This window comes from Camelus dromedarius, chromosome 10 (assembly GCF_036321535.1).
Source record: "Camelus dromedarius isolate mCamDro1 chromosome 10, mCamDro1.pat, whole genome shotgun sequence".
NCBI lineage: Eukaryota > Metazoa > Chordata > Mammalia > Artiodactyla > Camelidae > Camelus > Camelus dromedarius.
In genome coordinates this window covers 51,315,585-51,328,459 of record NC_087445.1, presented here as the reverse complement: position 1 = coordinate 51,328,459, position 12,875 = coordinate 51,315,585, and the positions used below count along the sequence as shown (strand labels likewise).

At 36.7% G+C, this 12,875-nt stretch overlaps 1 protein-coding gene across 1 annotated transcript in view; it reads right to left on the bottom strand.

Annotated features, from left to right (window-relative positions):
• Positions 1–12,875, bottom strand: part of TMEFF1 (transmembrane protein with EGF like and two follistatin like domains 1) — a 71,701-nt gene that overhangs the window by 47,236 nt on the left and 11,590 nt on the right. The window contains exon 2 of the mRNA XM_031450109.2: positions 6,654–6,763. Coding sequence (XP_031305969.2) covers positions 6,654–6,763 — 110 coding nt within the window. The remainder of the gene's footprint in view (positions 1–6,653; positions 6,764–12,875) is intronic.

The window sequence follows — 12,875 nt, the reverse complement described above, 5'->3', positions numbered from 1 at the left end:
GTTAGGTGAAGAGCAGGCAATAACATCACATATATAACTCTGAGAATTTTGTGCCATTTTAAAATGTACTATCTAGTCCACGAAACTGAATGCAGATTTTTAAAATAATGATAATATAAAATAAAAATATAGCCAGAAAATAAATTATATCTCTCTCTCAATTTAGAAAAAAATAAATATTCATAAAGTAAATACTAGAAGAAAACATCAATAAATTTTTCACATTACTTGCCATCATGGTTTTTTATTTCCACGTTTATAATTTTCTGTATTTCTCAATCATTCTGCAATAACAATACTTGTATCATTTATTTACTTTTTAAAAAAGTAGTCAACTTACTTTATGAACCATAAATATGGCATGCTACCCCAGGTCAAACACTGGTAAAACAATTTCTAATTTATTTTATAAGCAAGTTGATTTGCTATACATTATCAGCAGGTTCCTACATCAATTTCAGTTAAAATTAAAGTTTTACTCAATAAAAAAAAGTTTAAAAAATAATTAAAGTTTTACTTTAGGTGTCTTCCTATATTCCTCGTTTTTTAAGGATCACATTCCTTTATTCTCTTTCCCGAAAATGTACACAAGAACTTTGTATAACTGGAGGAGCTGATGTTACTGTGTACAACGTATAATTATGTATAATTAGCAAAAAAAAAAAAAAAAAAAAGACCATACGTTCCAAGATGTCAAACGCTAAGTCTATGGACTTTTCAAGGCAACTCTTCACTCAAATGCTTAGTAAGTTTGTTAACGTAGTGCTCGCAAAGGTGCTAACATCGCCCCCTAGGGGTGGGTGCCCTAACGGAAACATTTTTCATTGTCAACAATGACAAAAGGACATTACTGTCATTTAGCAAATGGACTACAAGGATGCAAGATGTACTGCAAAGGAAAGGGCAGTTCCACATAACATATGCACCGTACTATTTCTGAATGCACCTTTAGCCATTCACATAGGACTATGACAAGACCATGTACAAGTAAGACGGCTCAAACTTCTAACAGTTTTAAATTCTAGCATCCACCACACCTACTTTTTTTCAAGTACTTCTGATATGAAATTGCTGTTTTTTTAAAGCCAAATATTCATTATAAGTAGACATAAGTATCTTACTACTATACTGTCTTCTAGTGTAAGCTGCCCAAGCATTTACACTTTGAAATACTTATTTTACTATAAATTATTTTTATTTCTCCTTTACATTACGATTGTACATTATATTGATTTCTTTAATTATGTGTTTATGTAGGTTACATTACCTACGAATTTCATTTAAAGAATAGCAAAGAAATGGAATGCAAATTGTTGGTTATAAAAAGGTCATTAAGTCTGATAGGGCTGACAATCTCTATGGTAATAATGAACATTTACTGAAGAGTTTCTACCTAGTAAACACTGGCTACAACTTTAAATGTACTAAACTAACTTAAATATCATAAAAACGCTGTGAAGCATGTGACTTAGTGCTTAGAGACAGGGCTCTGAAGTCGAATGTTGAGTTCAAATCCTGGGTTGACCATCCGTGTGACTATGGGCTGGCACCACGGCCATTTGCCCTATCTGTAATTATAATTATAATAATAGCCACCCAGTAAAACTGTTATGACGATAAAATAAACAAAACCCACCTTTAGCATTTATATCTGGCCAAAATAAATTCTCAACAAATGTTAGCTGGTTTTGCTACTGCTATTACCATTTCTATGTCTGAAGTCATCGCCCAGGGTCACAGCTAATCAATGGAGGACCCACGATTCCTGACAACTGATGTACTCTAACCACTACACACTCAAGTTACTCAGCAGGACCTCACTATATGTCACTTGGTGGTAGTGAGCAAGGGACTTAAAATAGTGCAGGCAATCTCCTTGAAATTTGATCTAACAAGCACATACTTAGGAGTGAGCATGAGATAGAACAAGCAGACCTGAAGTTCCTTGGTCAGTCTGTTTCCAGGGGTCTCTCTTAGGAGCCTCTCATTATACTATGGAAAACTTAAGGGATTTGGGCAATTTTAACAATGTGCAACTTCTGATTTAGGCACCGGCTCTAACCTAAGGTCTACCTCCTCTCTACTGCCTCTTGCTGGGGAAAAGAATTCTCCCCTATACCTTCTCTTTAGCTGGAAGAATGTGATTTGAAGTAGTTTAGAAAGGTGCAGGGCTGTAAAACTCTGCAGCCACACATTTAATCAAGTATTTACTGTGCACCTACTGTGTGTCAGGAACTGTACTGAATATAAAAAATAATATTAACCAGGCTGTGATTAATGTTATGTGTCAACCTGACTGGCCTCAGGATGCCTAGATTAAATATTATTTCTGGATTTATCTGTGAGGGTGTTCCTGGATGAGATCAACATTTAAATCAGTGGCTGAATACATGCCTTCCCCAATGTGGGTGGGATCATCCAATCAACTAAGGGCCTGAACAGAACAAAAAGGTGAACGAAGGGAGAATTAGTTCTCTGCCTGAGTGGGGCATTGGTCTCCTGGCTCTCAGGCCTTCGAACTCAGACTAGGACTTACATCATCAGCTCCCCTGATTCTCAGGGCTTCAGACTCAGATTGAAACCACACCACCAGCCTTCCTGGGCCTCCAGCTTGTAGACTGCAGATTGCGGGCCTTCTCAGCACCCATGATTGAGTGAGCCAATCAATTCCTTATAATAAATCTCTTTCTCTCCTCTCCCTCTCCCTCTCATATATACGGTTGGTTCTGTTTCTCTGGAGAACCCTGACTAATACAAAGGTCTAATAAGAGGGTACGGTACCCAGCAAGAGTAGATACTGAGAAACTCAGGAAAAAAGACACATAGTCCAGAGAACTCCAGAGAGAAGGACATAGAGGAAGAACAAAAACATGGAAAAAGCCATAGGCACTTCTCTTTATTAACCAAGTTTTAATGGAAAGATGCAATACTGATCATGTTTCTTTGTACAAAATTAACAAAAGTAGCTTTGCTTATATACGTGGTAAGATGTAATTGCTCCTATTACCACGGTGAACAAAACAATTTTAGAATTTAAAACCCTGTTATCTGTTAAAATGTGTTACATTATGTCCCAGAAACCTTACATTAACACTGAAAGCATGTTGAATCATATGCAAGTTTTTTAAATGAATTGAAAGACACTGCTACAGCATCCAGCAGAGAAGTGTTTAACGGGCACACGAGGTCATTGTTCTTAAGCTGAAAAAAACCTAAGTCTAACTTGAACAGACTTATAAGCTTATAAGAAGGCAGAGTAGTCAAAGGAAGGTTTGCTCAGCAGCAGGATCAAATCCTGCTGTAAGCCCTTAGGCAGTTTGCTCCTACAAGGCAAGCAACTTGTCTTTAAACATCTTTATATCCCCAGCATCTAGCCTAGCACTTAGCACAAAGCAAGCATTGGATAAATGTCCACTGATCTCAGCTCCTAACTTTTATTTTCCTCTCCTGCTTCTCCACAAGGTAAGACTGCGAGGGATTCAGACAGATCATGAGAAGACTTTCCTACCTGTTCAAAGGTCAAAAAGGTTTTATAATCGTAGAGTTGCAGGGAAAGACTTTCAAAGAATGAAAGGCAGAAGCATAAAGATAAATAAGAAATGAAAATTTGAAACTTCCTCATATCAAAAAATATAAACTAAACAAAAATGAAAATGACACTAGGATAACTTCTTTAAAGTATAGAATTCTCTTTCTGTAATCTATATAAACTAAAAAGGAACCCTCTATAAGGTAAATACTACTAGGTGATTTAGTACTTGAAAAAGAAATTAAAATACCTGTGTGTTCGTATAACACACAGACTATTTCTAGAAGGAAATACAAGAAGTAACAGACATTGCCTCTGAAAAGAGCAATTGGTAGACTGAAGTGAAAGGCAGACATTTTTTCAATATGTTATATATCTTATATAATGTTCAAGTTGTTTACTATGAGCATATGTCACTCTTAAAAAACATCAAAACAGTACCTACAACATTAGGTTCTCATGAGAGTTCATGAGTTATATAAACATATATATTAAATATTTAGAACAGTTAATGGATATAAAATGCTCAGTACAATAAGCAATATTATAAGACTATGAATAGTATATATAGCATGTATACATATGTTACACATACAGTATTATAAGAACATGAGTAGTATATACAGAGAATACACATATACATACATATGTCTTTACAAATCAACAGAAGGGAAAGAGAAAACACTTCCCAAAATGGACAAAAAATATGAAAAATTAATTCACAAAAAAAGTCAATAAGTTTATGGCACATTTTCAAATTCTCTAGTAATCAAACGCAAATAAAAAATTTTTTTTGTCTTTCGGATTTATATAATTTAAAAGGACTGACAAAATCCACTATGAAGAGTTTGAAAGGAAACAAGCAGCCTGATACATTGCTATTGGTGAGAATGTCAATCTGTACATGAGCATCCCACTGGCCCAGCAATTCCACATCAAGGAATTTAACCTAAGGACATATAAGACAGTTGGAGGAAGGGAACAGCCACAGCTTTCCCCATACCAGATGGCTAAATTGCCAACAAAAATTCTGCAATTTTTCTGGCATAAAGAACCAGAGGATGGAATTCAGGGCAACCAAAGCCAATGGAAAGAGAGAGAGAAAGAAGAGAGTGAGCAGGGAGTCCAGATTCTGTGGCAGACCTCTAAACCAACCAGTCATGGGACATGCTCCAAGCAGCCCAGCTAAGGCTAAAAGAAATGATATTTGTGTTGCTACTCACAACAGAGAACAGAGAGTCTGCAATTTAAGTTCAGCCACTTTAACTGTTTCAAAATGACAATACTCAAGAGGGACATAACAGAATTCAAACCCTCGAAAACATATCATTCATAATGTGTAGTATACATTCAAAATTAATATGAAAAAACAAGAAAACACAATCAACAGAGATGGTCCCTGAGATGTCTCAGATGCTGAAATTGGCAAAGATTTTTTTTTTAATTTTTTTTTAAAATTTTTTGAGGGGGGAGGTATTTAGGTTTATTTATTTATTTATTTATTTATTTATTTATTTATTTATTTATTTATTTATTTATTTATTTATTTAATTTACTTAGTGGAGGTACTGGGGATTGAACCCGGGACCTTGTGCATGCTAAGCATGCACTCTACCAATTGAGCTATCCCCTCCCCCCTGGCAAAGATTTTTGAAGCAGTAATATCTATGTTCATGGAGAATATGGCTCTAATGAGTGAAAAGACAGGAAATCTCAGGAGACATGTAGAACCTGTAAATTCTAAAAATAAAATATCTCAAGTTAAAAACTCACTGGATGGGCAGAATGGAGTGACAGAAGAATAAGATTAGTGAAGCCTGAGATAGGTCAATAAAAATAGGTCAATAAAAATTATCTATTGTGAGGAACAGGAAGAAGTAAAAGTTCATTGCTATACACTATGTACACCAACACCTTCTTTTAAGGAAAGAAGCCCACTTCAGTTACAATCCCTTTTAAGAGGGTCTGGGGAGCTGGAGGGCTGCCAGACACAACAATGGCCTATTATTACACCAGTAACCATGGAGAGGTGGGCACAAGGTTAGCTAAGCCATTTCAAGTGTGACTATTGTGAATAAACAGTGGATTGTAAAGTCCCTTTGGACCAAGAAGAACCTTTCTGGCTGGTAGACAGTATACTCCCCAACCCTCCCTCCTTTGCTTAAACTTTCTACTTCTTTTAATAAAAATAAACATGACAGTTAATACTTCTCAAAGAGGCTTCATAAGCAAGCTCCTTTTCTGATTCAGATGCTCATTACACTATCATAAGAAAGGGTGAGAAACATGCCCTCTCTTTTCAGATCATACAGAAGCATGCCTGAGGTTACAGGGTTACTAGAAATACTGACTATCCTGTGCTTTTATTCCTGATCTCTGCACCCTTTCCTCCCTTTAAAATCCAAAATGGTGGGTACATTAGAATAAGATTATGAAAAAAAAAAATTCTAGTTCCTTCTTTGTCTCATCTCAAATCCTGAATCAGGGACCATTTTGTGAACAACATTCTGAAGCCAGATTATATAGTTCAATCACAGAAAATAAACAAAAAAGAATTGAATGTAACACATTTCACTTTCCTTCTTTTTTAGATAAAAGAATTATAACTAAAACAGCATCTAAAAAGCAAAGATATTCATACTCTTCACTTGAGGTAGACCCTCTCCAGTCCATCTCTAACCCCCATCTACCCTGAGATACCAAATTGGTCGTGTTCGCTGGCCTAAAAAGATGGGACAGTAGCAAATAGTAATGGAAGGGAAAGAGAAAGACTAGGAAGAGAAGGAAATGGGGAAAAGGCCAATATTTTAAATAAGTGACTCTACTGCAACCTGTACCTTATTTCCTTTCAATGACAATTATATCTTATATTTGAATAGAACTTTAAAATTTTTTTCAAAGCATTTTCACATTCTATTAATGCCAGTCTGTCCTTGTAATTCAAGAAAAGAAGCATGGATGGTACAAATAATAGCGCTTCATCAGATGAAAAAGAATCAGTGGGCTGTGAATCCAACTTTCTTGCGGGGCTCAAGGTGTTTTAAAAAGCTTTTTAATTTGAAAAATGTAGAATTACAAAATATGACAAATGTAAAATTTTTTAAAAGAAGTTTGGTTTCCCTACCTGAAACTGACATGCACATTTCAAACCATCTCCATCTTCCTTACAGACTCCTCCATATTTACATGATGATTCATCACAAACTCTTACATCAGATTCTCTCACATTTAATTCTGCAAAAGAGGAAAAACTGTTTTCATATATATTTTAATACAAATGTATATAGAGATAAAATCCTTATACTTCATTCACAAATATAAGACATAACATATTAAAACAAATTCTACAGGACACAAAATGTTCAAGATTCCCCAAAGAGTCTTGCATAATATGCCTAAAAGCATATAAAGCAAAACAAAACAAAACTCAAAATTTCAGGATTTCACATAATTCCCAAAGGTAAATCTATAGAATTTTCCTATTTTACCTGCCAAGCGCTTAAGACAGTCTTCTTACTATTGTCTTAATATTTTAGATTATTTTTCTAGTGATTAAGTTATTTTTAAGGAATCTTGATTCTTTTGGTACCCAGAATAAGCTTCAGACAATCATTATTCACTCTACAGTTTTAATTACAAAAGAATTATAAAATAAATTTGAATTTCATACAGTAGGTATGTATGGAACATTCACATACAAAGAAAAAGATTTAATATCTCCCTAGACTTAAAATTTTTAAATGACTTTACTACCACAGGAAGCAGAGCCTATCAACAATGCTAGCATTCTGTGGTCATTCGGTGCCTGTTCCAAGACTGTCAGTCTTGTTCTGGAACTACCAAATTATTCTCTCTAGGAAACCCAATAAATTGTTTCAGGTTAGTGTTAAGTGAAGCTGCCAATCATGTGGAATGGTGAAAACCACTACAAAGCCGATTTTCATATCCCCCTTACCGGGGATGAGAGCTACAACAACAAATGCATTTATATGAACAATAAACAAATGACTGTTTAAAAAAACCCATTACAGCATAGAGGCAAACACATGCATTCAGGAGGAGAGAGGCCCAAGTTAGCTTCTGACCCTGTCCCTCAGTAGCTGAGAGACTCTGGGAAGAGCATGTGGCCCCTGGCAGCTTTAGATCGAGATGAGGTCTTAGAAGCAGATCTCAGGGAGCATTTCTTCAGCAATCCTTCATTCCTGGTTGTTTTTTACTTCTAGAATTCACAGTAGGGCTCGGTGGACTGAGTCAAGGAGGTTCTGTTTCTATATCTAGTGACATCTGTCCTGGTTGACATTTCTTTGCCTCTGCCCCATTTGTCCTCAAAGCTCTGCAGTGTGTCCTAGGTCTCCTACTCCCAGCTGACCCTGTGAGGAGTTGGCAGTCAAGTACCTAAAATGCCCAAGTAGTTGATAGTGAGAGCCATTATTTGAGTAATCACTCTGAATCAAGCCCTGCACTAAAGTAAGCATATGTCTATGTAACTATAGGTTACAAAATTTTTTTCTTCTTTTCCTTAAATGGATCCCAGGTGCACAAAATTGGACTGCTCTAAAGTTCAAACATATGTGTAAAATTAAAAAAATGATGAGCAGAAATGAAAACAACAGGAAACTAATGCAGCTGTTTGTCACTCTCAATGTTTCACACACCATTTACAGCACAGATGACCATCTTGCAATTTCTTTGACCTTGGCTCTGGACACTTTATGTTCTTGGCTTTCCTCATCTCCCAAATTTTGCTCATTCTCCCCTACCCTCTTTAACCATCTGCATCAGCTCCTGAGGCTCAATCCTAAGTGTGGGGTTTGCTTTTTTTCTATCTACCTACATTCCTACCAGGAACTTGCACAAGGTCTGGGTTTCAGTTACTGTCTAATGTACATCTTGAAGCCCAAGGAAGATAAGTAAATATTAATAAAGAATCACTCTAGAAAAGAGAATAAGAATGTATAGAATCTTTGCTCAACTACAGGCTTGATCAATTTTACAGGCCATAGAAATAAAAGGCTTGCAAAATTTGAGAAATAAAATTTAGTGTATTTCTCTTACTGCTTTTCTTTGTAGCCTTAAACTTCACACTAGGTTCCAACACAATCAGACATATCAAACAAGAATAAGTAAAGTTTTTGTTTTGTCTGTGGGCCAAGATCATGCATGAGTTAAGACTTGCTATCTTGGCTTTTCAGTTGGAATATTTTACCTCTTGTGTTCTAGAAGTACAATGGGTTTGCCATCTAGAGCCTAAACCATCCCTGCCACTAAGATTCTCATATGTCTGTGAGAGTTGTTCAGGCATCTGTTTCTGTGAGGAACTAAGAAACATTTTGGGAGAACAATCATCCATACTAAAGTGAGGCAGAAAAGCTCAGCCCGATAAACAAAGCCTTGGTTGGACAGGAGGAGTGATCCCAGGCACAGGGTGGTATGTATCACTCAGACTGCCCTAAAGGGTCATCATGACAGAGACAGATGGACTAACAACGAGAAACTAAAGAATGGCTTTCACTAAAAACTCCGAAGCAACAGATATAAAGAGCTCTGCTTTGATGCCCACATAACAAGATATAACAGAGGGGGAGAAAAGGGGCTGGGACACCTCAACAGCACACTGGGCAGAGCAGCACAAGGCCTTGGAGATAGTGATGTCAGATTCAGAGGTACACCTCCGAGATGTAGATAGGGGATCTCTAGGGGGAGGTACCAATGCACAAGTTCAGGGGCAGCAACAAACATCACAGGAAGAAAATGACACACCACGTTATCAGTGGCCAGAAAACTTTAGTGAGCCTACGTGGAACACCCTTGAGTAACTCCAAGAATAAACCCAGTGAAGAGGTATTCTAGGGGAGTGAGAGGTCCTAGGTAAGGGTGAAAGTCATGAAATACTGATCACACTGGTTATTTGTCATGTTTTATTTTATGCCCATCTTGCTATCAAATCCATGCTATTTTCATGTGTGTTAATGTGTTAAATGTGATTATGTAGTTGACCAGGAAGCAATTACATATCTACTATGTATCTAACACTATGCTAAGAATTTGTGACACACTTAAAAAAACACGAGAGCTTATGACCTTGCTAACATATGGAACAATCAGTGATGAATTCAATATAAATATAGTCAATAATAAGGGGGAAATTATGTTGTATAAGCTATTTTTGCTCTAGGAGTTTCAAGGAGGAGATAAAAATGGATTTGAAGTATAAGGTACAATGTCAAAAACGGCAAGACTTGCACTGACATTGAAAAATTAGTAAGTCTCTTTTTGATTATAAAACTAATAAAGGATCATTACACAGAATCTAGAAATGGCATTTTAAAATACTGTTTTAATTGCCCACAACGTGTGAGTAATATTTTAAAAGAGACAAAAGAATGTTCTTGTCTAGGGAAACAATATAAGTGAAAGGAGAGATACAAGTAAGTTAATAGTACATATAAATATCATCAGTGGTTTCCAAACAACGTTCCTTAGGAAAACTGGTGTCCTAGACTACAGTGTACCTTCATTAAAATCAGGCAAGAATTTTTAATTTCTCATTTGAAAGGGAAAAAAAAGTCAATGGAAAGAATTTTCTCATTTTAAATGAGTTTTTTTTCCACTTTTATTACTTAAACCCTCACTATCTGAGATTACTTCCTTACTAGCTATCAACAAAACCAATGTTCAACAAATAACATTGATAGAAAAATGCCAAAAGTGTTTTATGAGAACACAAGCTCACAAACATACACTTGAGATTGTTTTGTAACTGTGGAAATCATGGCTAATTGCCTACTTTGGCTCTATTCTCCCCTTCTTACTTAGTAAGGGACCCCCAGATTTTGTTCTGGGAAACAAGGTACTCATTTAAGTAATCTATTTCCCAGACTCTGTACCACAGTTAATACACAAGCACTATCCGTTCCTCCTTCCTCCTTCCTCCTTCCACTCTTTGTCCTGCTTGGAAAGTAAACCTCTCTCCTAAGGTTGCAGCAGCCATCCTACAAGCATGAAGGTGAAAGCTGCAAGCTAAAGATGGTAGACCAGAAAGACAGGAGCAAGAGCATGGAGAGGATTATGGAATCACCACACCTATCCTGGATTTCATCCCTCCAGACTTACTGTTACAGGAAATGAACACATAAATTAAACCCTTATCATTTAAGGCATTATTGGTCAGGTCACTGATACTCGTAGTTATCGACAATCCTGACATAATGATTGCACACAAATTCAGGATAAATATTTCTAAGCAAAGTCTTAAATAATCTGGGGCTACAGTATAATTATTTATCAAGAGCATCATGACTTTCCGGCGCTCTGACTCCGCAAAAATTCGAGAACCAATGCCTTAGTTCAAACTCAGTAGAGAAGGAATTCTATTTGGGGATCATCTTCTGTATGTCATTTCTTTTCAAGTGTTCTGCATAGTACGGGGCATCAAGAGGGCACTCTGACCTGTCAATGATGATGATTAGACACCTGCCTTCCTGAGCCCAAAATGGAAATTCAGCAAAAAGGATGAGCCGTTTCGAAGGCCCTCAAAAATCAATTCTTCAAACAGAAATATTTCACACAAAGAAACACTTGGAAGAGTGGGTCAAAATAAAAATATTTTGCTCTGGTTACAAATGTGCCCATCCTACAGTTCTCTAAATGTAAAACTTCTCTCAATTTTCATTAACATATCAGAGCTGGGAAACAATACAAAGTAGGGGAAGGAACCCTACTTACTATGAACCTCAACTGGTCAAATCCCTACCTTTTGGCAGCACTTACTAGGTTCAGACTGCAGTTCAAAATAAGACCCATTAGCCCTCCAATATGATGAGGCTTTCCTACCACCATTCCATTACACAGAAGGTAGATTTGGGGATCTTATCAGTTAGCCAATAATTATGGAAGACAAAACTGAATAAACTTTGCGAGATGTTACAGTAGAATTGAGGGCTTCTCAGCCTTGACACTACTGACATTTTGGACTAGATAGTTCTTTGTTGTGGGGGGGGCTATCCTGTTCACAGGGGGATGTTCAGGTCCCACTAGAAGCCAGTAGGACCATCCCAGCTCTAACAACCATACATGGCTCTCCAGACTACCAAACATCCCTTGGGAAACAAAATTACCCCCAGTCAAGATCCACTATAAAAGATAAAACCAAAGTATTTATGTTTAAGTCTCTAACACAACTGCTATAAAGAAAATGAATCAAATATCAAGTCCTGGCTTAGAATAGGTGCCCCTCCTTTAATAATGTCTTAACCTCCAGTAAGACTGGCTTCCCCTCTCTTCCTATCAAAACTCTATCAAAAGTCAGTAAGACCTCTAATCTAAAGATCCCATACCTTTTATCTTAATCTTCCCACTCTTTTCTTGACCTTTCTGCAGCAGCTGACACATCTGGCTTCCCCTTCCAACCTAATCATCTTGATTATCCATCCCAACTCTCTGACCATTTCTTTCAGTCACTCTTTGTTCCCTCTCCTACTGCTCGGTCCATGTCCATGGCACTCTTAGAATTTAACCCCAATTTAATTAACTCTCCAGATTAACCAAAGTGTGCTATTCTCTGTAAAACATACCAACCAATGCCTACGGCATGATGAATCCTCAATGCTGCTAGGTCACTCTCTGGAACATTCACAACTATTTTAGCTCCAACCAGGAGAGCTGCTCTTATGCCTCAAGAGTCAGTTATATGTGTTATCCAGCCTGTGTATGCCAATTGTATTTATTATTGTAATTACGCGGTTTCAACCTTTCGTAAGAGTGAAAATAAACTTTCTATGAAAACAAAATTGAATGCTACAGAAAGACTTAAGACGAGCTGCATTTTAAAACTAGCTGTTGCCTTAGGTGTAAGCAAGATAAAAATCTAGATTTTTTTTGTATCCACAAGTCTTTAAGTTCCTTTTTAAAGATATTAAAACTGGAATCTGTACTCAATGCATTATGAATGCGGTTTATTCAAGAAAGGGGAAACTCCAGCTTTTCTCAAAGTAAAATTTGGGGTCCTCTTTCAAAATACTGTTTAATAAATATACTCTATATTTTTAAGATAAAATGCTACATGCATTTATAAATCATTTTGTGATGCCTCACATAAAAAACTTTCTTGATTAACCAATTAACTACCAGAATCTTAAGGCACTGAGACATGAGGGTTCCTACTATATATAAAAATACTTTGCCCTTAGCCATTCCATTGTGATATCTCATCTTTACTTCTTCTCTCTCAGCATTCTCATCCACTCCCACCACAAGTCCTTGCAGCTGGTCTTCCCTAACCTTATTAAGGACGTCTCATCTGCTTCTGCCAGTACTACTTCCACTCGACAGAGCATCGCTAGGGAAA